At 52.8% G+C, this 26453-nt stretch overlaps 1 protein-coding gene across 4 annotated transcripts in view; it reads left to right on the plus strand.

Annotated features, from left to right (window-relative positions):
* Nucleotides 1-8031: 8031 nt before the first annotated feature.
* HSPG2 (heparan sulfate proteoglycan 2) overlaps nt 8032-26453 on the plus strand; it is a 104906-nt gene continuing 86484 nt past the window's right edge. For all 4 annotated transcript variants that reach the window (XM_084787905.1, XM_084787906.1, XM_084787907.1 and 1 more), the window contains exon 1: nt 8032-8181. In XM_084787905.1, coding sequence (XP_084644031.1) covers nt 8119-8181 — 63 coding nt within the window. In that variant the 5' untranslated portion in view covers nt 8032-8118. The remainder of the gene's footprint in view (nt 8182-26453) is intronic.

Genomic DNA, 26453 nt, shown 5'->3' on the forward strand with positions numbered 1-26453 from the left:
GTGAGTTTGAGGTCGGCCTGATCTACAGCATGAGTTCCAAGACAGCCAAGGCTACATACAGAAACCCCGTCTTGAAAAACAAAACAACAAAAATGCAATACTGAAAAAAAGGATAGGGGGCTGGAGAGATGGCTCAGTGGTTAAGAGTACTCTCTGCTCTTCCGAAGGACCCGGGTTCAATTCCCAGCATCCACATGGCAGCTCACAACTGTCTGTAACTCCAGGATCTGACACCCCTACACAAATGCACATAAATTAAAATTAAATAAATAAAGGGAAAAAAAAAGAAAGAAAAAAAAAGGATATCTCAAAGTTTTTTGCCCAAAGAAAACCCTTTTCAGGGCTGGAGAGGTGGCTCAGATGTTAAGAGCACTGCCTGCTCTTCCAAAGGACCTACGTTCAATTCCCAGCACCCACATGGCAACTCACAACTGTCTATAACTCCAAGATCTGACACCCTCACACCAATGTACATAGATTAAAGTTAAATAAAATAAAATAAATAAAAAAAAAAGAAAACCCTTTTCCAGGGCGGGGCGTGGTTGCGCATGCCTTTAATCCCAGCACTTGGGAGGCAGAGGCCAGCAGATATCTCTGTGAGTTCCAGGCAACTCTATAAAGCAAGTCCAGGACAACCAAGGCTACACAAAGAAACCCTGTCAAAAAAAAAAAAAAAAAAAAAGGAACCCTTTTCCGTGGGTCACCTGGGTGGGAGGGCAGCACAGGCTGCTGCACTATGGGATGCTTGCCTGGAGCCGAGGGATACACCTAGAGACCAGCAAAAAAGCGTTGGGTAGCATGAAGACGCTTGGGTAGGGGGCATGAGGAATGGGGCATGGGCGGGGTTCTGAGGCACGGGAGGACCGACCAACAAGTCTAAAGGCATGGCCAGAGGCATCACATCCTGTCTGAGCTAAGAGGAGGCCCTGAGCCTGGATAGAGCAGAGACTTTGACCAGGGGAGGCAGCATTCACTGTGACCAAGGAAGCAAGTTCTGGACTCACACAAGGACCAAATCCTGATTCTACCTTTTACTGTCTGGACACCCTCTAGGCAAAGCCACTTCAGCCTCTGGGACTCAGTGTGGTCATCTGGAAAAAGGGAATAGCAAAGTATGCAGAACTGGAATTGAAGGTTAGGCTCCGTCGATGGAATGCTTGCCTAGCATGTGTGAGGCCCTGGGTTCAGTCCCCACACGCATAGGTGTGGTGGTCACACCTGTAATTCCTGCCCCTGGGAGGGAGAGGGAAAGGGAGAGGGAGAGGGAGAGGGAGAGCAAGATCAGGAATTCATGGTCTTTCTGAGCTTGAGATCAGCCGCTGCTACCAAAGACCCTGTCTCAAAAACTAGTGAGTGGGATATGGCCCAGAACTCAGGGGGCAGAGGCAGGCAGATCTCTGTGAGTTTGAGGCCAGCCTGGACTACATAGGAAAGTCTAGGCCAGCTAGGGATACACAGAGAGAGATACTGTCTTTAAAAAAAAAAAAAAAGGAGGCTAGAGAGATGGCTCAGCAGTTAAGAGCACTGCCTGCCTTCCCAAGGACCCGGGTTCAATTCCCAGCACCCACATGGCAGCTCACAACTGTCTGTAACTCCAAGATCTGACACTCTCACACCAATGCGCATAAACTAAAATGAAAATAAAATAAATAAATAAATAAATAAATAATAATAATAATAAAAGCCAGGTGTGGTGGTACATGCCTGCAATTCCAGAGCTAGGGAAGGCAGAGGCAGGTGGATCACTGTGAGTTGGAGGCCAGCCTGGTCTACAACGGGAAACCAGGACAGCCAAGGCTACATAGAGAAACCCTGTCTCGAAAACAAAACAAAACAAAACAAAAACAAACAAACCCAAACCCAAAGGAACAAAAACCAGAAAGAAAGACCACACCTGTCTACTTCTCAGGACCTTGTCAGTGATCAGACAAGACTCACAGCTGGCTGAGCAGTGAAATCGTAAGCCAGACCCTGGACTGCTGAGGCAGTCGCCTGGACTACCTGCTGCTCTGGAATCCAAGGCAAGAAGATTGGAATCTCAAGCCTTGCCTTGGTTACAGACAAGCGCAAGGCCAGCTGGGGCAACTTAGTGAGGCCCTGCGTTAAGAAATAAAAGGGCCGGAGAGATGGCTCAGCAGTTTTAAGAGCACTGTCTGCTCTTCCAGAGGTCCTTGAGTTCAAATCCCAGCAGCCACACGGTGGCTCACAACCATCTATAATGTGATCTAATGCCCTCTTCTGGCCTGCAGGTGTATGTGCAGGCACAGCACTCTCTCTCTCTCTCTCTCTCTCTCTCTCTCTCTCTCTCTCTCTCTCTATATATATATATATATATATATATATATATATATATATATAAAAGAAGCCGAGTGTGGTGGCACATGCCCTTAATCCCAGCACTTGGGAGGCAGAAGCAGGTGGATTGCTGTGAGTTGGAGGCCAACCTGGTCTACAAAGAGAGTCTAGGATGGCCAAGGTTACACACAGAGAGACACTGTCTTGAAAATAAATAAATAAATAAATAAATAAATAAATAAATAAAAGAAAGAGAGAAAGAAAGAAAAAGAAAAAAAAGAAAAAGAAAACTAAGGACATAGCTCAGTAGTAGAGAACTTGTTCAGCATGAATTCTGAGGAAGAAGAAATGCACGCCTTTAATCCCAGCACTTGCAGGCAGACCTCTGAGTTCAAGACCAGCCTGATCGACAGGCTGAACTGGGAGTTCCAGAACAGGACTCCACAGAAAAATTCTGTCTCAAAAACCAACCAAACAAAAATAGGAACATTCTTGCCACACGCCAGGCTCCAAGCAACTTGTCCTTTCACCCAAATGAAAAGGTAAATGAGGCTGGGTCATGGTGGCGCACGCCTTTAATCCCAGCACTCGGGAGGCAGAGGCAGGTGGGTCGATGTGAGTTCGAGGCCAGCCTGGTCTGCAAAGTGAGTCCAGGACAGCCAAGACTGCACAGAGAAACCCTGTCTTGAAAAACCAAAAAAAAAAAAAAAAAAAAGGAAAATGGCCCCGGTGCCAGCTCCACACCAGGCGCTGCGTTCTTCACAGAGAATGTCACTGGAAAGACGGAGCAAGAACAGCATGCTGTCTGCATATGCAAGGCCTCATGACAGCAAATCATCGCCAGCCTATCTCGGGCTCCAGATGTTCAGGCAGAGAAGAGTGGAAGGATGGGAAAGCTAAGGGGCATACCCTTTATGGGAAGCTGGGGAAGGCTTCCGTCAAGGTGGGTGCCCGTCACGTGACAGAAGCCCAGAGGACGGGACAGACTGGAAAGAACAGGAGTAGATCCTGCCCCACCCCCACCCCCACCCCCACCCTTCCCTTCCCTTCCCTGCCTGTAGGAACTTTTACTCCTAAGATGGTGTCTGCTTGTCAGTCCCCACAGCAGTCCCCACGGTGCTTTCACATCGGTTTCTGGTTCCACACCAAGCCGTGGACACACAGCCTGTTCCCCGCCTGTTTTCCCACACAGGCAACCCTTGGCCGTAGTAACTGTTTTCTTTATTTAAAGAATGTAGCACACAGCTAGGCCACACAGTGCCTTCACTCATGTTATAGGGGGGAGGTGGGGGGAGGGGCGGGGGGGCGTGGGCATGAGATGGGTGAGAGGCTCTGAGGCAGGGGAAAGATTTGGAATGAACTGGAAACTGGGAGAAGAAGCTGATCCTATCAGTTTTGGAGGGGCAAGCCACGACTGTAGCCACTTTTCCAAAAAAGTTGCCAGCTCCCGGTCCATAAGCCTCAGTGTTAGCCTGTACTGGCCATTCAAAACCTCATGGTCCCTCCTTCTCTACGGAACCTTTTTGACCCACTTGAGCTGTTTCTGTCTTAACCATTCTGACAAGCACTCTAAGCCACGAGCACACTCAGTGTAGTTGCAGAAGCCCCTGAAAGCTCCAAAAAGCCGGGCTCCTCTTCCAAGCCATACAAGGAAACAGCCTGGCCCCAGACAGAACGGCCTGAGGACAATTACTAAAGATACTGAGGGCTCCAAGCTATAAGCCAGCCAGCCAGCCAGCCTTGGGGAATAAATAGGTGGATGACTGATCCCCATGTGGGTGGGGCTTCTTTGGAGGGTGTTCTGGACAGAAGCTATTTCCCTGACGTGAGCCTGGTTCCCTCCGGTCAGCCTCCTCATCTCTTTTCCTCAAACCTTTTCAGGAAGCAAGGCCTATAGGCCTAGGTTCATCATGACCAAACATCTACAAAGACGTGCTTGTTCCATGGTCCCAGCAGCCATGATACGAGCAACTCAGGCAAGAAGAAGCTAAATCTGTGAGGCTGAAAAGGGCCTGAGGTAAGGAAAGGACAGGCCACTGAGGCAGCTCATGCCACGAGATTTGTCACGGATGCTGACCCCTCCGCACACAGGCAAGGCCTTGGAAAAAACCCTGCCACCAGGCTGGTCAGCTGCCAGCTCTGAAGTCAGCCTTCCTCATCAGACAGGGAGTTCCCTCCCACGTAGCGCCAGGATGTCACCGCCCCCTCACCCCCTACATCTGGCTGGAGAGATCCTAGGGCAGTGGCTGTACCTCACCATCAGGTGGAGACCCATAAAGTGGGCCCAGGGGCTGCTCCACACCAGACGGAAGCTTCTACACGGTAGCCTTGTTTTTTTTTCCTCATTAGGTTGAGGGCGCAGCTAGAAAGAGTCACATAGCCGAGCGTGGTGGTTCCCGACATCTGTGTTGCCAGCACTCAGGAGGTGGGGAGGTTGTGAGTTCAAGGCTAGCCTGAACCATATAGCAAAAAGTGTTAAGAGAGTGACTACTTCCTTCCTATTCGGGCTTAGCTATATGCCTCCTGCCCGTCCCCTGTTCCTTTTCTTCTTTTGGAACAAGGCCTTATGCAATTCAAGCTGGTCTTGAACTTACGGCAATCCTTCTGTCTCAGCCTGTCAAATTCTGTGATTACAGGAAAGTACCACTCATTTATATGGTGCTGCGGATCAAACCCAGGTCTGTATGTATGCTAGGCAAGCACTCTACCAGTTGTACATCCTCAGCTTTTGAGAATCCTTTAAATTTTTATTTTATCTTTTTTTTTTTTTTTTTTGAGGAGGGGTTTTGTTTGCTTGTTTTGTTTTTTTTTTTGAGACAGAGTTTCTCCATGTAACAAAGCCTTGGCTGTCCTGGACTCACATTTTATTTATTTATTTATTTTTCCTTTAGACAGGGTTTCTCTGTGTAGCCTTGGCTGTCCTGGACTCACTTTGTAGACCAGGCTGGCCTCAAACTCACAGTGATCCGCCTGCCTCTGCCTCCCAAGTGCTGGGATTAAAGGCGTGCGCCACCACACCCAGCTTATTTTATTCTTAAACTATGTGTATGCATATGTGTGGAGGTGTACACACGAGTGCATCGCCCTCAGGGGTGTCACATTCCCCCAAATGCGGAGTTACATGTGGTTAGGAGCTGCCTAGTGTGGGTGCTGGAAGCAAAGGTCATGTACCCTGCAAACGTGGTACATCAGTTAAGCTGATGAGCCATCTTTCCAGCCCAAATTAAATTCATTTATTTATGCGTGTGTGTGTGTGTGTGTGTGTGTGTGTGTGTGTGTGTGTGTGTGTATGGGGAGTACTCATGCTGAAGTGTCCACAGCATACGTGTGGAGGTCAGAGGACACCTTTGTGGGGCTGATTCTCTTCTTCTACCATGTAGGTCCCAGGGCTGGAGCTCTGATCTCAAATAGTCAGGCTTGGTGACAGGTACCCTTCCTCACTGAGCCATATCTCTGATCTGACACTCTTTTCCTTTCTTTTCTCTCCTCAGGTCACCTTAGTGTTCATATCCACAGTATAAGGAACAGTCAACATCGCCCTTTGTTTTCTGCATTGAGGCTGAGGTGGAGGCTGCATGCTTTGCTCAGGGCTGCACAGCTAGATAGTGAAGGCAGGAGGAGGCAGGATTGTGTTCTCCCCTGGCCCCTTCCTCAGAACAGGGACCACTAAGGACCACTCCTGGCCATGCCTTCTCTGTCTGTCCCATCCCCCTGCCATGGCCAGATGCTGACCTTATTAGGTGCTGTGCTTGGAGCCTGGGCTGGGGCCAGGGCGTTGGCAGGCCTACTTGGATGTGCTTTCTGGCGCTCATGGTCGTGAGTTGGTCCCCCATAGTTATGCCCGTGGAGCAGAGAAGAATCCAGTCTTCTGAAATGGGGGCGTCTCTGAGGGATAAGGGTCAGGATGTCAATGTTTTCTCAGGTCCCCAAGTGGTCTGGCTCCTATCACAGAGACCATACTTTCCAGACAGTGCTGGCGCCGTCCAGTGAACTGGGCATTTCCTTCTACCCACAGCCCACCTCACTCCTGGCGGCAAAGCCAGCCAGGAGTCTCTGGAACCTAGCAACTCACAGGAAACAATGGAAACTTGGGTTTGTGTTCTCCCTCTATCATTACACAAACTGTTTCTCTCTCTCTCTCTCTCTCTCTCTCTCTCTCTCTCTCTCTCTCTCTTTTCTTTCTCCACCCATTAGCCTGGGGCTACTTGGAAATTTTCAGTCAGAACGGGGCCCTGAGTAGGTGGTAGAGACACTCCCCAGCTCCAGGCCTGTGTGGCTGCTGCCCATGGGCGCCAACCGTGATAATAATGGCTTATCAGGAACACCTGAGATCTAGGCTCTGGCCGATCCTGTCTGTGTATGAACCAGGATATGAAGACTGTAGTCTCTGAGCACGATCTGTATGAATCAGAGAGGGTCTCTGTCTCTGAGTGGTTCAGACTGTGGTATAGGGTGAGGAGGGGCCATGTTATCCAGTACCACGCACTAGGATGAATGTGTGAGAAAAATGTAGAATATACAGGCTGGTGAATGTGTGGGAAACACACACACACACACACACACACACACACACACACACGTCTTAGTGTAAAAGGTGTGAGGAATCAGAAAACACGTATATGGACTAGAGCGATGGCTCAGCGAGTAGAAATTCTTGCCATCAAGCTTGATTACCTAAGTTGGATCTGCTGAACCCAGGTAGGAAACCATCAGTTTCCAAAACGCCTTTGACCTCCACATGTGCCCTGTAGCATGTATGCAGGCACAGACACGTACACGTGCACTGTGTGCAGAGAACAAACATTTGATAAATAAAAGATGCTTTATAGCTTGTTGGGAAACTTGTGTCTGTAGAAACGTAAACGTGATGTAAACATAAACATGAAGACGATGTGGGCAGCTGAGTGTGTGTGAGGGTTGAGAAGTCTTGCAAGTGCTTGTGGGGTTTGCTAGTGGAAAGTGCATGTGAGCTGTGCTAGTGACAGCTGGGGGCAGCTCAGTGTGAGCCAACAGCTCAGTCTAGAGAACACTGGCCCTGAGGTCCAGCACATCATTGTTCCGAAGAAATAGGCTTGACTTTTAACGAAGTTAAACTAAAGTGAAACAGAAGCTCCGCAAAGCGCGCGTGCGCGCGAACACACACACACACACACACACACACACACACACACACACACACACACACACACACACACGACACACATAACGTTGTGACTGTTAAATCCTGTGAAAGCTGCATGCATGTGGGACCCTTCGAAAGCTGTTTTCTGTGGACTCTGTGAGTTGCGGAGTGTGAAGGAGCGGTGTTTGAGGATGGCTCGATACCCTGCCAGGTGGCGTCCCGGTCCCATCCCACACTCCAGGCCACATCTGGCTTGGAGCCGGTTGGGCCTCAGCCCACATCGAGGGGGACTGGGGCCCAGACAAAGGCACAGTCGGTCGCGCCACGGCTCTAGAGAGCCTAGCTCGCGGCTCGGAGGCGAGGTGGGTGGGGCAACGACATTGAGAGGGCGGGGACTGGTCTTGTTGGGGCGTGACAGGAGACACGGAGGCGGGACCTAGAGGCTAAGGACGGGCTGTTCAAGGGGCGGAGCCTGGTGTTGGGGGTGTGGCTACGGGCTTGGAGGTGGAGCCTAGGGCTCCTGAACTTGGCGCCTCGGGGGCGGAGCCGGAGGCCCGGGGGCGGAGTGTGCACGGGAGGGCGGGGACGGGGACTGGGAGGAGGGGGGTGGGGGCCAGAGGCAAGCAGTCCGAAGGACTCCGCAGGACAGCGAGCGGGTGGCTGCGGGCGGCGCCGAGGGAGCCCGCGGACGAGGCCGAGCCATGGGGCGGCGGGCAGTGGGTTCGCTGCTGCTGGGGCTGCTGCTGCACGCGCGGCTGCTCGCGGTGAGTGTGCGCGGCCGAGGGCAGAGGGCGGGGGGCGCGCGCCAACTTGGCGGGGACACCGGAGGCAGCTCGGTTGGGACTCTGGCCCGGGACGGCCGCGCCCGCGAAGGACCCTGGGCTGGCACTGGCCAGCACCACCCTGCAGCATGGGGATTTCCTAGGGGACGTCCCAGGGACCTAGAGTAGAGGTCAGGGGCCGCCCCTGCAAGCGTGGAAACCTGAGGGTCGCCGACCACGTTGTTCAGGCTCAGAGGTGCCTCTGGGGATGGCCCGGCCTGCAGTTCTCGTGGCCCTGAAGGAGAAACTTCTAGCAGGATGGGAACTTGGCAGGACAAGGGTACCCCTTTCTGCTGCCAACTTGGCAGAAGGGGCACTTTGTGGTGATGGGTACCCTGTCAGTCTTCTCTGGAACTTTACCATGCTATCTTCTGGATCAGACAGGCGTTTAAGTGAAAACTTGGAACAAAATTGAGCCTTGTGTGGAGCACCCCTGGACCCTGGAGTCCTCCGAGCCATAAGCTAAATCAATCACTGCTTTGCACTGAGTCTCCGTGAGACTTGCAGAGAGCTGGTTAACTTCTGGGAGGTAGTCCCACGTGGGTAAAGGGATCTCAGAATGCGAAGCCTCGGGGCAGCTGGGCCGGAATGGGTGCGGGTACAGCGCCCTGTTATGAGTGGGCCCAAGAACAGCTGAGCTTCTCCAGCGGTCTCCCTGGGGCACCTAAGTGAGCGCGCACACACACACACACACACACACACACACACACACACACACACACACACACACACACGAGGCCACTAGGAGGAGAAGGCAACTTTTTGAGTCAGGAATCCTCAGACCTGGAAGGCACTTGGCAGGAGAGGCCCAGAGGACCTGAGTGACCTCAAGGAGGGCTGGGTGGAGTTGATGGACCCGCAGAGGGTGGAAGATGAGGGTGGGGCACATCTGGGCCTGCAGCGGTGAGCCGCCCAGGTACTCCTAGACAGTCTCCATCCCTGTTCCCTGTTCTCAGAGCCAAGAGGTTGACTTTCCAACTGGGCCAGTGTTTACCCAGTGACTGATTCTCTGTCCTTGCCTGGCTGGCTCGCTCTCTCACCTCTGCCCTCCTGAGTCACTCCTTAACCTCCCACCAGGCCTGACCCCTTACTGTTTCTGCCGCACCCACACAACACCTCTCCTCCCCACCCTCCATCTGGGCAGCCTCCTTCCTTAGTCTTCTGTCTGGCCTCTCACCCCAACAACTATACAGCAATTGTTCCCTATTCAGCCTGAACTTGTAGCTCCTAAAACTGACTTTTCCTTCCCCAAGGCAAAATGACCTAGACCCGGAATGCTATCTTCTGCGGACCTCCCCTGAGTTCTGTCCCCAGCTGAAGGGCTCCCTCACGCTTGGGCTGTGCAATGGCAGGAGTGGTGGGTGGAACTGTTTGCTGAGAGCCTGAGGAATTCTACTGAGATTCCCCCACTGCCACCGTTGCCCTATTCACTTGTTCATTGACCAAATCTTAATTGAGCGGCATTCCCTGACAGTCACTGGGAGTCCCCCAGGCTCATTCATCGGGAAGATATACTTTCCGCACAGCTATTGTGTGCTGGCCCAGGGTAGGGCTGAGGCAGTTTGGGTGAGCTGGGACACGCCTTTCAGCGCCTTCTAGGACTCAGCCTGGTGGGCCGTGATTCAGAGGAGAGAGCAGGGCAGCACCGGGGCTATAGGATCATAGATACCGCCCAGGAGTCACGTGGACCGATCCGCCCAAGCTCAGAGTTGGGCCCCCTCCCCCAAAGAGAGGGAGGGGGGGGGTCTTACAGACCCAGTTTGAGTCCCAGCTCCTCAAGTCTGTGGTCCACATCTGTGAAATGGGCGGAGCCGCTGGCCAGGGCCGCTTCTCATGACATCAGCTTCTAGCCCTGTGTCCCAGCAAACCTTGCCCCCTGCCCTTGATCTTTTCAGCTCTTCAGTTGGATTCCAGGCGGCATTGGGTGGGGGAGGGCGGCCCGCACTAGGCTGAGAAGTCTAAGCCTCACTGCAAGACAAGTACAGTGGTCTGTGATTAGGTGGGGGAGTAATTTCTGTTCTTGGGGAAGGATGGGCCCAGGCCTGGCTGACTCAGGGCCTAGCCTGGCCTGTTGACCCTTTCCTTCCTATTGCAGTCTTAGCTCTTCCTTTCTTGGGTGCAGCCCCACTGTTGATAGGAGTCTTGAGGGGTGGCAGGAATGATGACAGTGTTTTCTAGGCTGAGGAAATACCTGCTTCCTGCCTCCCTTGACTTTCCTTCCAGGGAAGGCTGAATGTGGGAGCTGGGGATTTCTCCTTCCTGGAGTGACCTCAGGCCTGCCCCCCGGCCCCCCCCCCCCACAGCTGGCTACCCTTTTCCCCAGAGGTTAACCCCCTTTGTTTTAGACCTGTGCCTGGGGGAAGGACAGAGCTGAGAGGGTGTGCGCATTGTACACTGTTAGGCTGCAGGACCATCCTCAGAGTCTCGGCAGAGGCCGGACTACAGTGATGTGGTTCCCGCCACCCCAGTCTCCCAGGCTGAACTCTGGGCGTCTGAGGTGTCTGCGCCTTGCTTGGCTCGGCCCAGGCCTGTTCTCAGGATGAGCACAGGCAAGTTAGGATCTGTGGGCTTGAGTCCCTGTCTGGGAGATGGTTTTAAAAAGGTGCTTGAAAGGGAGTAGGTTTAGGATTTGAAAGACAGTAAGCACAGGGGTTGGAAGATTTTTTTGGGGGGTGCAGGCCAGGTAGTGGCCAAGTACTGCAGATGAGTCTTTTGTATCCAGTGTCTGCTGACTGAGGGACACTGAGTTTCTCAGCAGATTCTCACATCGCTTCTGCTATCCCCTGCTCACCGCCTCCCCTCCTTCCTGAGAATTAGTGCTGGACCCCAACTTGGACAGTTCACAGGACCCCACTCCCTCTGGAACTCTGCTGCCACTTTCCTAGATCGTGCTTCACTTACTAGGTTTCTGGTGGGCTTGGGGTTTTTCCTTGCTAGTTTTTTCTTTTTGAGAACATTTTAAAATTCTTGGACAATTTGTATGTGTATTTTGGTTATTTTGTCTCCCCATTGTTCTTCCTTCCTTTCTTTCTTTCTCTCTCTTTCTTTCTTTCTTTCTTTCTTTCTTTCTTTCTTTCTTTCTTTCTTTCTTTCTTTCTTTCTTTCTTGGTATGTTTTAGACATCCCAGCCTTGCTTGTGTCAAACTGACTATGTTAGAGGGTGACTTTGAACTCCTGACCCTACCTACTCCTTCTCCTTCCCCACCTAAGTGCTGGGTGGGCTTCCAGGCTTCAGCCACTGTGCCTGGCTAAGTCTTTGTTTCTTGAAGGTGACAAACATACTCCTACCTCAGGGCCTTTCTGTCTACTCTTCCCTCCTCAGCTTGGGACACTTCTCCCTGAATCCACAGGACTTTTGCCTCCTTTCCTTCAGGTCCTGATAATTCTGCCCTGCTCCACTCCCCAGCCCCCTGCCCCTGCCCACTTCCCCCGTTCTCACATACAACAGCATCCCCCCAAGGGCAGCACTGAGAACTGAACCCAGGGCTTCTCACATATAATCATATGGTCCATGTTGAGTTGCACTCTCAGCCCCATTACTTTTCTTCTTCTTCTTCTTCTTCTTCTTCTTCTTCTTCTTCTTCTTCTTCTTCTTTTTCTTCTTCTCTTCCTCCTCCTCCTTCTCCTTTTTCTCCTCCTCCTCCTTGTCACCATCCTACTTGAATCTTGTTTATCTGTCTCCTCTGTTCTGTTTAAGTTCCATGATAGTACAGCCTCATCTGTTTGTTTTTCCAAAATCATCTTTATTTATCTTCTGTGTGTGTGTGTATGTGTGTGTGTGTGTGTGTGTGTGTGTGTGTGTGCGTGTGCGCACGCGCACGCGCACGGGTGGCTGGGGTGGTACATGTGTGGAGGTCAGAGGACAACTCGTTGTAACCGGTCCTCTCCTTCTATCCTGTGGGTCCCAGGGATTGAATTTAGGTCAGGCTTGGCCACAAGCACCGTTACCTGCTGAGCCTTCTCATTGGCTTTTTTTTAAATCTGATTTTTGTTTGTTTGTTTTATTTGTTCCCTATTTTTATTCATTCCTCATCATGCTTGAATATTAAATTATTAATTAAACTTGTTCTTTGGCAGTTTCATGAACATATAATGCAAACTAGCTGCTCTCACCCCCCACTCTCTCTTCTCCCCGCCTACCCAGCCCCCACCCCTTTTCGACTCTCAGGTCTATTTGTTTTGTTTTGTGACCCGCTGAGTTTAATCGGGCCTATCTGTGTGACCACGGGCTTGGAACTATGCATTGGAACCTGGTGGGTTCAGCAGTAGATGCGTAGCTGAAGACAGTGACTCTCTCTCTCCCATGATCCATCAGCAGCCAGAACTTCAGCCGTGAGGGGGTATGGCCTCCGAGTCCCTCCTCCGTCCATGACTGATCTCTGACAGGGCCAGTCTTATGCAGGGCTCAGTGGTAACTATGGCATCTGTTTTGTCAACTGGCATAGTCAGCGCTCCGTAAGTTTATTTGTTGAAATATATTAAGCCATGATGACTAGTGTGATCCCTAGAACCTGAGCTGAGGAAATTGGGGCACAGAGAGGTTAGGGGACCTGCCTACTTTGAAGAGTCAAATTGAGAGTATGCATGGTTCCCCTGACACTGCTCAGTGCCCCACATCCCTGCCTGTAGCCACCATCGGAGTCTTTATTTTTATTTATTATTTATTTATTTATTTAAAAATTTTTTTTAAATTTCTGTTTTTGTTTGTTTTTTTTTTGAGGCAGGGTTTCTCTGTGTAGCCTTGGCTGTCTGGACTCACTTTGTAGACCAGGCTGGCCTCGAACTCACAGTGATCCGCCTGCCTCTGCCTCCCGAGTGCTGGGATTAAAAGTGTGTGCCACAGGCCTGGCCCTTAGATTCTTTAAAAAAAAAATAATGTATTATATGTATTAAGTATGTGGTAGGCACATATGTGGTGAGGAGTCAGTTCTCTCCTACCACGTGGTTCCTGGGAATCGGATTCAGGTCTTTGGGCTTGTGTTCACCCACTGAGTCACCTCCCAGGCCCCACCATCACAATTTGATGAAACTTGTCACTGATGTCATTGACAGTAAAAAACCCTGGTCCAACGTGGAACAGGAGTTACTTCAGGCAAGGCCCCCAGTGATGACACAGGCTCAGGATGGCCGTGTCTCGGCAACTGTGGGTTTTCTGGCGATGCCAGAAGCTGGACTCTGGGGCAGACGTTTGTAGGTTTGCTCACTTATTTCGTCATCCAATAGTCCCTTAGGCCCTGCTGACAGTTGAATGACGCTAGGGCCCAGGCTCTGAGGACCTGACGCTCTGTAGGACAGGAAAGGTTTCTGTCCCCGGCCGTTGTTCACGATGAGAGGAATATGTGGCCTGCGGCCTCAATGACCTGCAGGGAGCCTTTGCTTGATCTTCAGCCACTTCCTGGGGTCTGGAGGTTAGGATGAGTCTTGAAAAGCCTGAGGATTCTTGCGGTGAGAGCTGTGGATGGGATTTGGAAAGATATGGATGATGAATCAGAGACAATTTGGAAGTCAGACCTCTGAGTTCTGGACCTTCTGAGTTGGAGATGGAAGAGGCAGGCTCCTAGTCCTGGCCTTTCTCTCCTCTCCTGGTCCAGTTCCAGCTGTGAGGGCCAAGCTGGCGGAGGACGGGGAATGGAGACCCAGCTCCGGTCCGCAGAAGCCTCTCCCTCATTGCTCCTGTCAAGGACAAAGGGGAGGTGGGTTGAGGGTCCCTGCCCTGTTGTAAACCCGCCCCAGTCCAAGCTTTGGCCTCTTTGGCCCAGCCACCCACTCCTGATCTCAGAGTCTGGAGCTGGCTGACTGAAACCCAGAAGTATGTGTGGAACTCACTTCGCGGGGAGCCGCCAGCCCCACTACCCAGCTTGGTGGCGTCAGGCAGTGTCAATATCGGCCTTGAGAGGGGTGTGGCTCATGACTGCCTCTGGATGGCTGGGTTGCTGGGGAGGTGGGGGGGGCACTGTCAGGAAAGCCCCGAAAACAAGGTGGTTCTTTGAAGCCTGGGAATGTGAGGCCTTCGAGTCTGAGCCGACATCAGAATCGTGTTTGTCTCCTTCCTATGAAGCTCACTTTGGGCCAGGGTTTCAGAGACAGCGTAGCATCATCCTAGGGGCACTGGAGGCATCCTGGGGACGATCTACTAGTGCCCTTCTCCCTTGGGACATAGAGGAGGGCTCCCTACTGCTCTGGGTTTTCAGGGATGCTTGTCACACAAAGGCTGACACTGTGGGTTAGACTGGTGAGTGAGCCGGTGGTATGGCTGGTAAACAGTCTTTAAACCGCGGCTGCTGGCCAGTGTGTATCACACTTAAAATTCATTTAACAAATATTTATGGAGCCTTGTCTTTGTACCTGAGCCCGTTCGAGACGCCAAAGTTGCGGCAGAAAAATAAAAGTCATATTCTCACTTTCATGTTTAAAAATTAAAGGCAGTAAGATGCAAGGTAATAAGGTATAATAAGGTACCAGGCAGCAGATATTATGTAGAGGAGTTTATTAAATGAGCATGGGGTTGGGGGGAGAAGGAAAAAGGGAAGGGGGTACCCCAGAGAGAGACAGAGACAGAGACAGTAAGAAGAGAGAGAGGTTAGAGAGGGGCAGGGAAAAGGAGTAAAGAGTGAGACCATGTGGAGGGTCTGTCCTTTTATATGGCCCTGGGCAGGGTCACACCCCGCCCCCCGCCCCCCTCCCCCCCCCCCCCCCCCGTAGCAGGTAAGCAATGACGTCATAGGTAGGCGCACTGAAGAACTCTAACACCCCTCTGAGTCTTGTGTTTTGGCTGGAGCAGAAGACAGTCCAGTCAGAGGGCCGAGTGAAGCGAGGGAAGGTGGAGCGAGTGGTCCTGTGGGGTTGGAGAAGTCCTGCTCACGTGTGCTGGAGAGAGAGGAAGGAAGTGAAGGTGGGCAGATGTCTGGGGAAGGGCATCCAGGCAACGGTCAGCGAGAAGCCTGGAGGTGTGGGGGTGTGCTGGCATATCTGTGGGACGGCACCAATGAGGGGGAGGTAGTGAGGTGTAGATGAAGGACGGGCAGCAGATTTGGCACAGCCTTGGGTATGGCAGAGTCCTGGGGTTTTTGAAGGGACCTGGTGTTTGTTTGTTTGGTTGGTTGGTTTTGGTTTTTATTTCGAGACAGGGTTTCTCTGTGTAGCCTTGACTGTCCTGGACTCGCTTTGTAGACCATGCTGGCCTCGAACTCACAGCAATCCACCTGCCTCTGCCTCCCAAGTGCTGGGATTAAAGGCGTGCGCCACCACCTTCCACCACCACCTGCCACCACCGCCCGGCTGCATTTTTTTATTTTTATTTTTTTGAGACAAGGTTTCTCTGTGTAGCCTTGGCTATCCTGGATTTTGTAGACCAGGCTGGCCTCGAACTCATGTAGATCCACCAGTCTCTGACTCCCAAGTGCTGGGATTAAAGGCGGGCACCACCACTGCCCAGCTTCGGCAAAATGTTTTTATTCTTACATATGTGTGTGTGGGTCTGTGTGGCCAGAGAGGCAAGACAAGGCCGTCAGTCAGAGCCCCTGGAGCCAGAGTTACAGGTGGTTGTTAGCTGCCTGACGTGGGTGCTGGGAACCAAACTGAGGTCCTCTTCAACAGCAGCAAGTGCTCTTAACTGTTGAGCTGCCTCTCCAGTTCTCCAGCCTTGATGGTTTAACAGGGTGGCTATAACTGCTGTGAGGATCAAGGACAAAAGCAAGGCGTCTGTAACCCAGACCAGACTGGACCTAGTACCGGGTCTATGGATGGAGAGAAGCAGTTGACTAACCAATACATCTTGAGAGTTGGGTTGACAGGGTTGACTGATGGCTTGGGAGTGGGCGGGATAGAGAGAGTGGAGCTTGGGAGGGCTCCGGAGTCTCAGGCTTGAGCACCCAAAAGGATAGAGCTGCCATGGCATCATGGGACAACTCCAGGGAGCCGCGTGGAAGGGCGGTGTGAGCTGGGGGTGACTGACTAATGTCAAGGCCAGTGCCCCGCTGGGCTTCTCCAGTCACTGAATCCCTTTCTGCCCAAGCTGAGGCTTTTATGGTAACTTGGGGCTGAGTGGAGGGCACTTGTGGAACTCACCAGAAGGAATTCCTTGGAACCCACAGCCAAGTCCCTGGTCTGTTGTGTGGAGAACGCATTTATGAAACACCCTGAGGGCAGCGATTTGGCTTTCCTTGTTGAAGTTTTGGCCGGGCACTAGGCAGAGAGCTGGCTGACACTGATCCTGGGATAATGGTCTTCCTTGGGCCCCGAACTCAGATGTGCTAGTTTCTGCCACTGCTCTTGTGTTGTACCCTACAGGGTGTGGGGTGAGCTATAATTTCCTGTTTCCCATCTTTCCCTTCTTTGTGTCCTCATTTAAACCCTCTTCCTCTGGGTATGTGGCCACAGGATAGGTAGTGAGCTCCAAGGAGACTCCTTTCCAATCTGTAGCTTATCCCTGGCTGGCTGTGTGACCTTGCACAAGTTGCTGGACCTCTCTGATCCTTAGATCGGTTTTGAAAATAGGCAGTGCCTGTGTTGTGGTGGTTAGAGGTTGACCAGATGGATATACCTGGAATATGGTAGGTAATGGATAGCCAGTGGCTGCTGTTTGACTTGTTCTTAGCCAGTGCAAGGCCAGCATGCAACCTGAGGTAGGATTCCTAGTGCCTGATGTCCTATTTCTCTGGACCAGAGTGTGGGAAGAACCCCACGCCCCCACCCCCCTTGGCTTGTTGAAGGCATGGCTTCCTTCCTCTGCCTTTCTCAAGCCCTGGATGCAACTGTGCTTGATCTGCAAGCTATGCCCTCCTTTCCTCGCTGAGGCCACAGCTGCAGGCCAGAGTCCATCCTCTACCCTGATTGCTCCTTCCTGGAGGGGGGGGGAAGGATAAGGGGGGGGTTGGAATCACACCCCAGGGTGTGGCTTGGGAAAGGCTGGGGCTTTCAGATAAATCCGTCCCCTTTCCAGCTGTGAGCAGTCTGTAGGCTCTGAGCAACAGAAGGTGTGGCCAAATGGCTCCCATGGGTGCAGAGAGGATGTTTGACCATCTTCTGAGGATCAGGAGAGGGGGTGTCCTGGGACCCCATTCCTGAACAATCCTTCCCATTCATGCTTAGCCTGGAAAATGCAGGACCTTGCCCAAGGAGCCCAGGACAAGGCTGTAGGACCATGGCAGGAGCACCACACAGCTTTGAATCTGGCTCTTGTAGACTCGCAGAGTCAGCAGAACTAGGGAGAAAGAGGGACACACAGGGGTGTATGGTCTTGCCCCGTTGGGCCAGCTGTAGAGCAGACAGCCCTCACTGCCTACCAGGGTGGGTCACGCCCAGGTGTTTCATTTTTAACTCTTGACTTCTTTCCCAGCTCCCCGCAGCTTCGATGGGAAGGGGAGGCAGCCAGGGGCTTGGCAAGGGGCGGGCTTCCAAGGTGGCCTGGGGTGACCTCCACAGATGCTTCTTCTGGGGCTAGGCTGGGAATTCCCAGCTGCCACTGGCCCCTTCCCAGCCCACCTCTCCCATGGAGGAGCCAGCCCAGCCCCCACCTCCTGGCAGCCCCTCCTAAACGCTGACTCATCCCCGGTCCGTGTTTGGCGGTTCCAGTTTTCAAATAGCTGGGAACTGGTATCATATGCCTCTCGTTGGAGCCCTGGCTGGCTGAGTGCTTTGAGACCATGGGCTCATAAATCCCAGGCCTAGTAGCCTCTGTCACTTTCACAGCTCACCACCCACTTTTGCCTTCTGCCTTCCTGGGTGATGGGGGGGGGGGGCGGCAGAAGGACAGAGACCCAGAGTTCCCTGAAGAAGTCCCTTCTCTGCCTCGGCCACAAGCCTGAGTTTAGTAGTGTTCACACCTCCTTGATCACACCTCCTTGATTAAAGCTATCACCCCCCACCCCCCGCCGGGGCAGCCTGGCACAGGGCCTTGTCTTCCTGGCCGGCACCTCTGGTTCAGCCCTCCCTACTGTCTGTGGGCCTTGTGCTATCTCCCCTGAGACACAGAGCGGCCCAGCACCTACGCAGTCTGTAGCACCCCTGGGAGTGGAGCCCAGCGTATCCCATCCGACAGAATTCATTCTTCCCTTGGTGGGTCAAGCTTAGTGGGTTCTAGAGAGAACACGGGGAACAAGTCCGTCTTGGCAAAGCGCTGGAGGCGGGGTGTGTATCTGCCACATGGGCCTAGCTGGCTCCTGTTCTCAGGCGTGGTTATCTCTCCTCCTGGATTTCCATCTCAACGCTGGTCCCCCAAGGAGAGGCATGTGGCTTTCACCGGGACTGAACATCCAGCGTGCTCCTCAGCCTGTTCCCCGATGGGCTTCTTGCTGGTGGGTGGAGCCAGCCTATGTGCCCTCAGTATGGAAAGATTAAGTGATATTCCTTATGCAGACGCGCATGGAATCGACAGACGAGTCCCAAACTGTCATTCAGACAACTGTGTATTTTCCTGCCTCAGGAGTAGCTCTAAAAACAGTGACCTGCCCAAGATCCCAGAGTCACCACCTCCCCGGAAGGGATTGGAGACTGGGTTCCTGCTCTTCAGGAGCCTTAGGCCTGGGAGAGGCAGGAGGACCCATGAGCCTCAGTATGGCCCAGGTCAGAAGCCATCATTCATAGTTAAGTAGTTGGGTGGGCGAGGAAGAGACCAGTTTGGCTCCTGTTGTCAGGACCAGCTTCCTGGAGGAAGGTGGGTGGGTTTGGCTTAAGGAAGAGGAAGCATCAGGCAGAGCTCCCAGGCCGTCCCCACCCCACAGCCCCCTCTGCCTGGATCCTATTGTCCCCATTGTATTGGATGTGCAGGAACTGGAAGGAAGGGACCCCTTGCCTGCTGCTGGAGTTGTTAAAGCTGAGGAAAGAATGACAGGAAGTCCCCAAGATAGCTGAGGGTGACATCCACCTCGGCGGCACCCCCCCCCCAACCCACCCACCCACCTAGCCAGACGATTAGGCAAGAGGTCAAGGCCTGGATCCCACTTGGCCACAGCTACATCTTACTCTCTTCACTGAGCCTCCATTCCCTCCCTGCCCCCCTCCCCACCCCTGTTCTTGTGCTTTGGTCCTTCCTCTACCAGCCTAAGGCGGAGTAAAGAAGCTTCTTGCAGGAATAAGTGGCAAAATGTTCTCAAGCCCAAGTTGGCCCCTTTGAATACCCTCCCGGCCATCACCTCTGTCATAGTCTCCTTCCCTGATGCTACCAGCCCCTAAGTGCTGAGCCCAGAAACAGTGTGGGACTGTTCCATGTGACCTTAGGCGTCCTTGAACTTTTTTTGTTTGTTTGTTTGCTTGTTTGTTTTTGTTTTTCGAGACAGGGCTTCTCTGTGTAGCCTTGGCTGTCCTGGACTCCCTTTGTAGACCAGGCTGGCTTTGAACTCACAGTGATCCGCCTGCCTCTGCCTCCCGAGTGTTGTGTGTCTCTCCTGCAGTGGTCTGAGCCCTGGGCTCACCTCTGGGTCCTGTGGGTCCCTAAAGCTAGGCAAACAGCCAAGGTCACTGTTGGTATCTGGCAGTTGAGCACTAGCTTAAGAGCCTCAAGAGTCCCAAAGGACATGAGAGGCTCGGGGCAAGCCTTAGCTTCTCGAAACCTAATCTCCAGATGCAAAACGGGACCATTCATTCACTCGTTTCTACAAAACTCCACTAAGTAGCCTCTGCCAGGTAAAGCGCAGGGCTAAAGGAGCTGCTAGTCTGCTGGGGAGGGAGGCCGAGAGAGAATGCTGCCAGGAGAAGGCCTGGAGGAGACTAGAGTCTCTTCAGCGGGCCTCAGCTCCTCATTGCTACCCTCTCCCTGCTAATCTGTGTCCCTCTTTCCCTAACAATGAGCTGGTGAGAGCCTGGGATTGCTAGGGCAGAGGAGAAGATGGGGGGTGGGGGTGGGGTGGGGGAGGGTAGAGGGTGGGGGCAGGGTTAGGTGCATGCTTCACTGTGAGTCTCAGGACATGTAGAATAAGGAGCTGTTTATACAGTCTGGGCACTTCCTTTCAGGGCAATGGGGAGCGACCCTCAGGCCTCGGGTTGGGATTAGGCCCTGTAATGAAGACGGCTAGGTGTGGCCATACACGCCTGTGATTCCAGTACTCTGGAGGCTGAGGCAGAGGAATCTCAGGTTCCTGGCCCGCCTAGACTACATAGATAGACCCTGTCTCAAAACCAAGACGACAGCTGGGAATGGTGGCACATGCCTGTGACTCCAGTACTTGGAGGTGGACACAGGAAGAGTAAAGAATCCAGGGACAGGGCCGGGCGGGCGTGGTGGCGCATGCCTTTAGTGCCAGCACTCAGGAGGCAGAGGTAGGTGGGTCGCTGTGAGTTCGAGGCCAGCCTGGTCTACAAAGTGAGTCTAGGACAGCCAAGGCTACACAGAGAAACCCTGTCTCGAAAAATCAATCAATCAGTAAAAGAATCCAGGGACAGCCTGGGTTTGATGAGATCCTTGTCTTTAAAAGAGAGGAAGGAAGGAAGGAGGGAAGGAAGAAAGAAAGAAAGGAAGGGGAGAGAGAGGAGATTAGAGTCTCCACAGCCCTTTCACCCCTCCCCCCTTTCTTTTCCTAGGTGGGGGAGGCAGGGGTCAGTTCAAGCCTGGAACTGAGGTGTGGAAGTGCCAGGAAAGGGTTAAGTGGGCCCAGTAAGCGGGGGCAGAACCTGGACACTGGGATAGGAATTTTTGTGATAAGATCAAAGCCAGCAGGCTGCCTGGGCCTCACCTCTGTTTCACCTGAGCAGTTGAAGGGAATTCTCCAGACGGAGGACCTGACCTCCCAGGGGATGGGGGTGGGGGTGGGGTCCCACCATCCTGCTTGCAACACTCTGAGAGGTCAGATTCTTACAGTGTCCTATGTCCCGTGCTCCCCCCCCCCCACACCTCTGTAGCCCCCCCCCCCCCCACCCTACATGAGGCCCACTTCTTCTCCTGGCAGATGCTAGAACTTCAGGAGCCAGCTGTACCTGGCACCTGAGGGGTGCCCGTCTCTAGCAGCCCCCAGCTCATCCCTGTTCTGTCTCAGCCTCTCTCCAGCCTGGGTAGGGGGTCTGAGCCTAGGTCACTTAAACCAGGAATAGCAAACTAGTCAGGCAGAAGCACCACAAAGGAGGCCTAAGGGCCCTTTACATTAAACTGTTAGCCTCCCCTCCCCCCAAGTCCTGCATGTTGTACTTCGAGGCTGTGTGATGGAAAAGCAGGCATGACACTGAGTCCCCTCCTAGCTCTAACATGGTGCTGTTGCCAGTGGGCTACTAGATTAGCCTCTCTGGGCCTCATCTGTTAGGTAAGACATGGCAATAGCTATTTCGCAGGGGGTTTTGGAGTCTAGAGGCCGTATAAACCACTGTCAACCAGAACAAGGCTTTGGTACCCAGCAGGACCTGTTAGTTTATGCGTTTCTTGTTTCACTTTAAGATTACTGGGTTCAAGCCAGCACTGGGGAGGCAGAGGCAGGCGTGTCGATGTGAGTTCGAGGCCAGCCTGGTCTACAATGTGAGACCAGGACAGCAAAACAAAGATTACACAGAGAAACCCTGTCTCAAAAAAACCCAAACTGACTAACAAGAAAGAAAGAAAGAGAAAGAAAGAAAGAGAAAAAGATTGCTGGGTGCTAGGTGAACTCCGTGCAGTTTGCATTCCTTTACTTTGGGGAAGCTTCAAGCCCTAGGTCAAGCCTTGCTGAGAGCACTGGACATAGGACACTGTAAGAATCTGGCTGATACCCTCCAGGCACCCCACCACCACCCCGCCAAACCCCCCCCCCATCCCCTCGCCTGGCTATGAACAACTGGTAAAACATGAGTTGACCGGTGACCTGGCGCCCCAGGCCTCACTGACCTAGTGTGTGGCTGCAGGATGTCCCAGAGGCAGACAGGGAGGAACTGGCCCCGCCTCACTGGGCTGCAGGGCCCTCCTGGCTGCTCTGCTCTGCTCTGCCCTGGTTAATGATCACTTCAGGCTGCAGTGGAGTGCCGGCACTCCCAGCTGCCTGACCACTGCATCTGTAGTCTGGGTGTTCCCTGCTTTAATGTGGCAGTCCTGATCTGGGACCCTGGGGTGGAGAAGGGGATTCTGAGTCACAGCTTGTGCTCCTGGGAGCTTAGAGCCATAATGTCAGGGTGAATTGTGGTTGGTGTCTCTGTGAGCATTCCCAAGAATAATACCCAGGCAAGCAGACTCCTAACATGGTAACCTCCATGCTCCACTGAGGCCCACTTCCTACAAGGAGGTTTGGGACACTTAAGACTTGGCTCCCCACTCCACCTGCCTGCTCTGGGCTGTGTGACCTTGGGTAAGTCCCTGCCCATCTTGAGCATATACCTTCCTCCAAGAAGGGGGTGCTAAAGCCCAACTCTGCAAGTACCGGAAGTGTTTAGGTCATAATCAATGGCTTGGGATTGACAGCAGCTATCCACTCTTGCATCGGGGTTTTGCCATTAGGAGAAAGTGAAAGCTGAAGCCTGGTGGGGTGATCAGGGCAACAGCTACCCATGCACATGAGCCTGAGGGCTTAGGAGTAGGAGGGAGAACGGGAACTTCCTAGGAGCACGCATGGAAAGGGCAGGCAGCAGCTGGGAAGGTGACTCAGTTACATTGTAGAGTGCTTGCCAAGTGTGCACAAAGCCCAGAGTGCAGTCCCCAAAACTGCCTAAGCCGGGCAAGATGGTGTACATAAGCCAGGTGTGGTGGTGTGCATAAACCAGGTGTGGTGGTGTGCATAAACCAGGTGTGGTGGTGTGCATAAGCCAGGCATGGTGGTGTGCATAGACCAGGTGTGCTGGTGTGTATAAGCCAGGTGTGGTGGTGTGCATAAGCCAGGTGTGCTGGTGTGCATTAGCCACATGTGGTGGTGTGTATCAGCCAGGTGTGGTGGTGTGCATAAGCCAGGTGTGGTGGTGTGTATCAGCCAGATGTGGTGGTGTGCATTAGCCACATGTGGTGGTGTGTATCAGCCAGGTGTGGTGGTGTGCATAAGCCAGGTGTGGTGGTATACGCTTACAGTCCTAGCACTCTCATTGTAATCCTGGTACTTTCACAGCTTCCAATGTCCCTCTCTCTTTCCCTAGTCCCCTCTCCCTCCTCACTTCTCCAACCCCCCCCCCCCCAGGTTCACTTCTTGCCCTGGCAGGTCCTGAAGAGTAGTGGAGGCAAGAGGATTATAAAAAAAAATTATTACTATTTTTTTTTTTTTGGTTTTTTGAGACAGGGTTTCTCTGTGTCACCTTGGCTGTCCTGGACTAACTTTGTAGACGAGGCTGGCCTCGAACTCACAGTGATCTACCTGCCTCTGCCTCCCGAGTGCTGGGATTATAAATTTAACATCATTCTCAGCTATATAGAAAGTCTGAGGCTAGCCTGGGCGACATGAGACTTGGTTAAAAAAAAAAAAAAAGGATGGGGGACAGGAAGGGGGACCAGGTAGGGTGGAGCCTGCTTTGCTTGCTCCCGGACTGGGTCCCTGGGGCTGGAGGAGGGACAAACTATTTATTCTAGGACCATTAGGGCATTCCCCCATTCTGGCAACTGCTATTTTGAGAGCCCTGGGGAGCAGGGAAGCTGGTTAAATTAGGCAATGTTGCTCCGGGAGGAATGTGTGAGCCTGGTCACCTAGGCTGCAGGGATAGCACCAGGCTGGTCACTCTGCAGAAAATGACAGTTTAGAACAGAGCAGTTTGGACCTCTTTACATAAGTGATGGAGGGGAACCAGCTGGAAACCACAACTGGGGTGGGGGCCTCCTCGGCTGTGGGCCTCTTTGGGCTGGTCTGATGAGGAGCAGCGTTGAGGGCCAGGCTCTATGGCTCCATGCTTGTGGCGGCTGCCTGATGTGGGTGGGGTCCGTGGTGGTGTGATGCGTGGGAAGGCTGGATGGGCAGTGTTGGCCTTGAATCCTGCTTCTGTCTCTCTCTAGCCTTAGGCTCCCCGGCAGGCCACTGGCTCTCGGGGGTCCAGTGAAAGAAGCTCTTTGTGGAGGGCACCGTGTAGTCTGAGCCCTTTTGTGGCCTTATGATTGTAGGGTTGGCTCATCTGCAGGGTGGCCCTCACCTGGGAGAGCTTCAGGAATGTGGCCCCAGGCCCAGTCCAGACCTACTAAATCTGACACAAACGTTCACAAGGTGCCCAAGGTGGCAGGAGAAGCCCTGCTTTGCTGGCCCTAAGAATGACCAGATATAGTCGGGCGTGGTGGCGCACGCCTTTAATCCCAGTGCTCGGGAGGCAGAGGCAGGCGGATCATTGTGAGTTCGAGGCCAGCCTGGTCTACAAAGCGAGTCCAGGCAGCCAAGGCTACACAGAGAAACCCTGTCTTGAAAACAAACAAACAAACAAACAAACAAACAAACATTATATAAAGCTGAGTGTTAGTGGTGGTGGTTGCATGCCTTTATCCTGGCACTCAGGAGAAAGTTATATAACACACAACACAGAGAGAGAGAGAGAGAGAGAGAGAGAGAGAGAGAGAGAGAGAGAGAGAGAGAATGAAAAAAAAAACAAACAAACCAATCTGCTGTCTGTCCCCAAAGAGCTTTGGCTCCAAAGAAGAGCAACTCAAATGACTGTGATTAGGACTCTCGCTGTAAGGTGGAAATGAAGGCCTACAGATGCGTGAGAGAAAAAGATGTCTTTCTCAGAAATCTCAGAGCAGAGGCTGCAACTGAGGAGGCCTTGGGTGGTGGGCATATTGGAGTGAGGAGCACAGCACTCTGTAAGGAGCACATACATAAAGGCTCAGGGGCCTTGCGTTCTTCAGAGCGGGTACCACCCAGTTCTGTGGCCCACAGAGGATCTAAGGACACACAGCTCCACTTTTTTTTTTTTTCAAGGAAAAAGTCCCCATGCCCACAGGGATTTGGACCCTCACTAGCTGGAATATTCCATGATCTCTCTGCCCTTTCTTCATGTCAAAAAAAAAAAAAAAAAAAAAAAAAAAAAAAAAAAAAAAGAAAAAGAAAAAGAAAAAGAAAAAAAAATCAAAGTGCTTTTAGAAATGGCCACCAGAACTTCTGGTCTGTGTGTGATAACTCTTGTAGCTGGCAGAATTGGGATGGGAAGCAAAGGGACTTGATATCTTGATTAACGAGGTGGCCTTATCGCCCTTGCATGTATGATTTCCGCTAGACTTGCCCCGGTGCTGCCGACAATAACCATGGGTGGGGAGCACTGGGCTGGGACCAGGCGCGCACTCCCGTCTCCTCGGTGGCTTACCAGCTGTCTAGCTTTGGCCTCGGGCAAGCCTCAGTTTCCTTCTCTGAGGATGGAGGCCGTCCTCCTTCCTCTAGGCTTGGCTTGGGGCATGGTGATGGCACTGCAGGCATCTGTCTGCTGTGGTAGCTGGGAGCCATACATGACTGTTTAGAAATGAAACTCAGTGAAAGAACGTTAAAAGGTTTGAAATATACAGTGTGTCTGTTCACTTGCTTAGTGACAAGTCCTCAAATGTGATAAGTGGTCCCTAAACCAGATGTTGGAGGAGTGGGACCCTGCCATTTTGTTCTGGCAAGTACTGTGAGCCTTGAACTAGGCACTGCCTTGTCATCATCACTATTTCTCTGTCCCATCTGGCGCCACCCAGGCCTCAGTGGGACCACATTAGACTGTCCTTGCTGTGCTGGGCCAACCCCAGTGTCTTTACTGCAGCTAAGGGAGAGTCGCCCCCCCCACCCTTCTTCCCCTTTGGGATGTCCATCATAATAACAAATCTGTGACCTTCTGGCTCCATCCCTTGACTTTCCACTCCACTTCCTTGCGTCTACTCTGCTGGTCTCCTTGTTTGGCCGCTGGCATCTGGACCCTCTATTGCTACCCTCTGGGTTCCCACTACTGATTCCCTGTGGGGGAGGGAGACAAGCTTCTGCAGTGTCCTGAACTCCCAGCAGGAGTGCCTGCTGCCTGGGCCCCTCAACAGGGTGGAGATGATGGTCTGTTGTGACGGGGCCAGTGGGCACCCTGCCCGCTCCGATGCTCCAGGACCTGGGTGCCAAGTGTGCTGTTTGCACTTGGCCAGGCCTTGTGCTGGCCTGGTGCCCACGAGGGCCGGTCTGCTCTAGCACCCTGGTAACAAAGGCTGCTCCGCTGAGGGGCATGTCTGCCACCTTTGGCTGAGTCCTGAGTGCCAAGTGGAAGGCTGAGGCCCAGGTAGGCATAAGCAGGGCTGTGGACCTCTAGAAACCAAGTTGGAGATGGAGATCAGCCTGGGCAGTTCAGGTGGGCATGGTCTGCGCTCCACACCTCTGCCTACAGGGAGGGGCTTTGGTCTAGGTTCATGGGAAAGC

Source organism: Acomys minous (assembly GCF_964271855.1).
Source record: "Acomys minous genome assembly, chromosome: 6".
Classification (NCBI taxonomy): Eukaryota; Metazoa; Chordata; class Mammalia; order Rodentia; family Muridae; genus Acomys; species Acomys minous.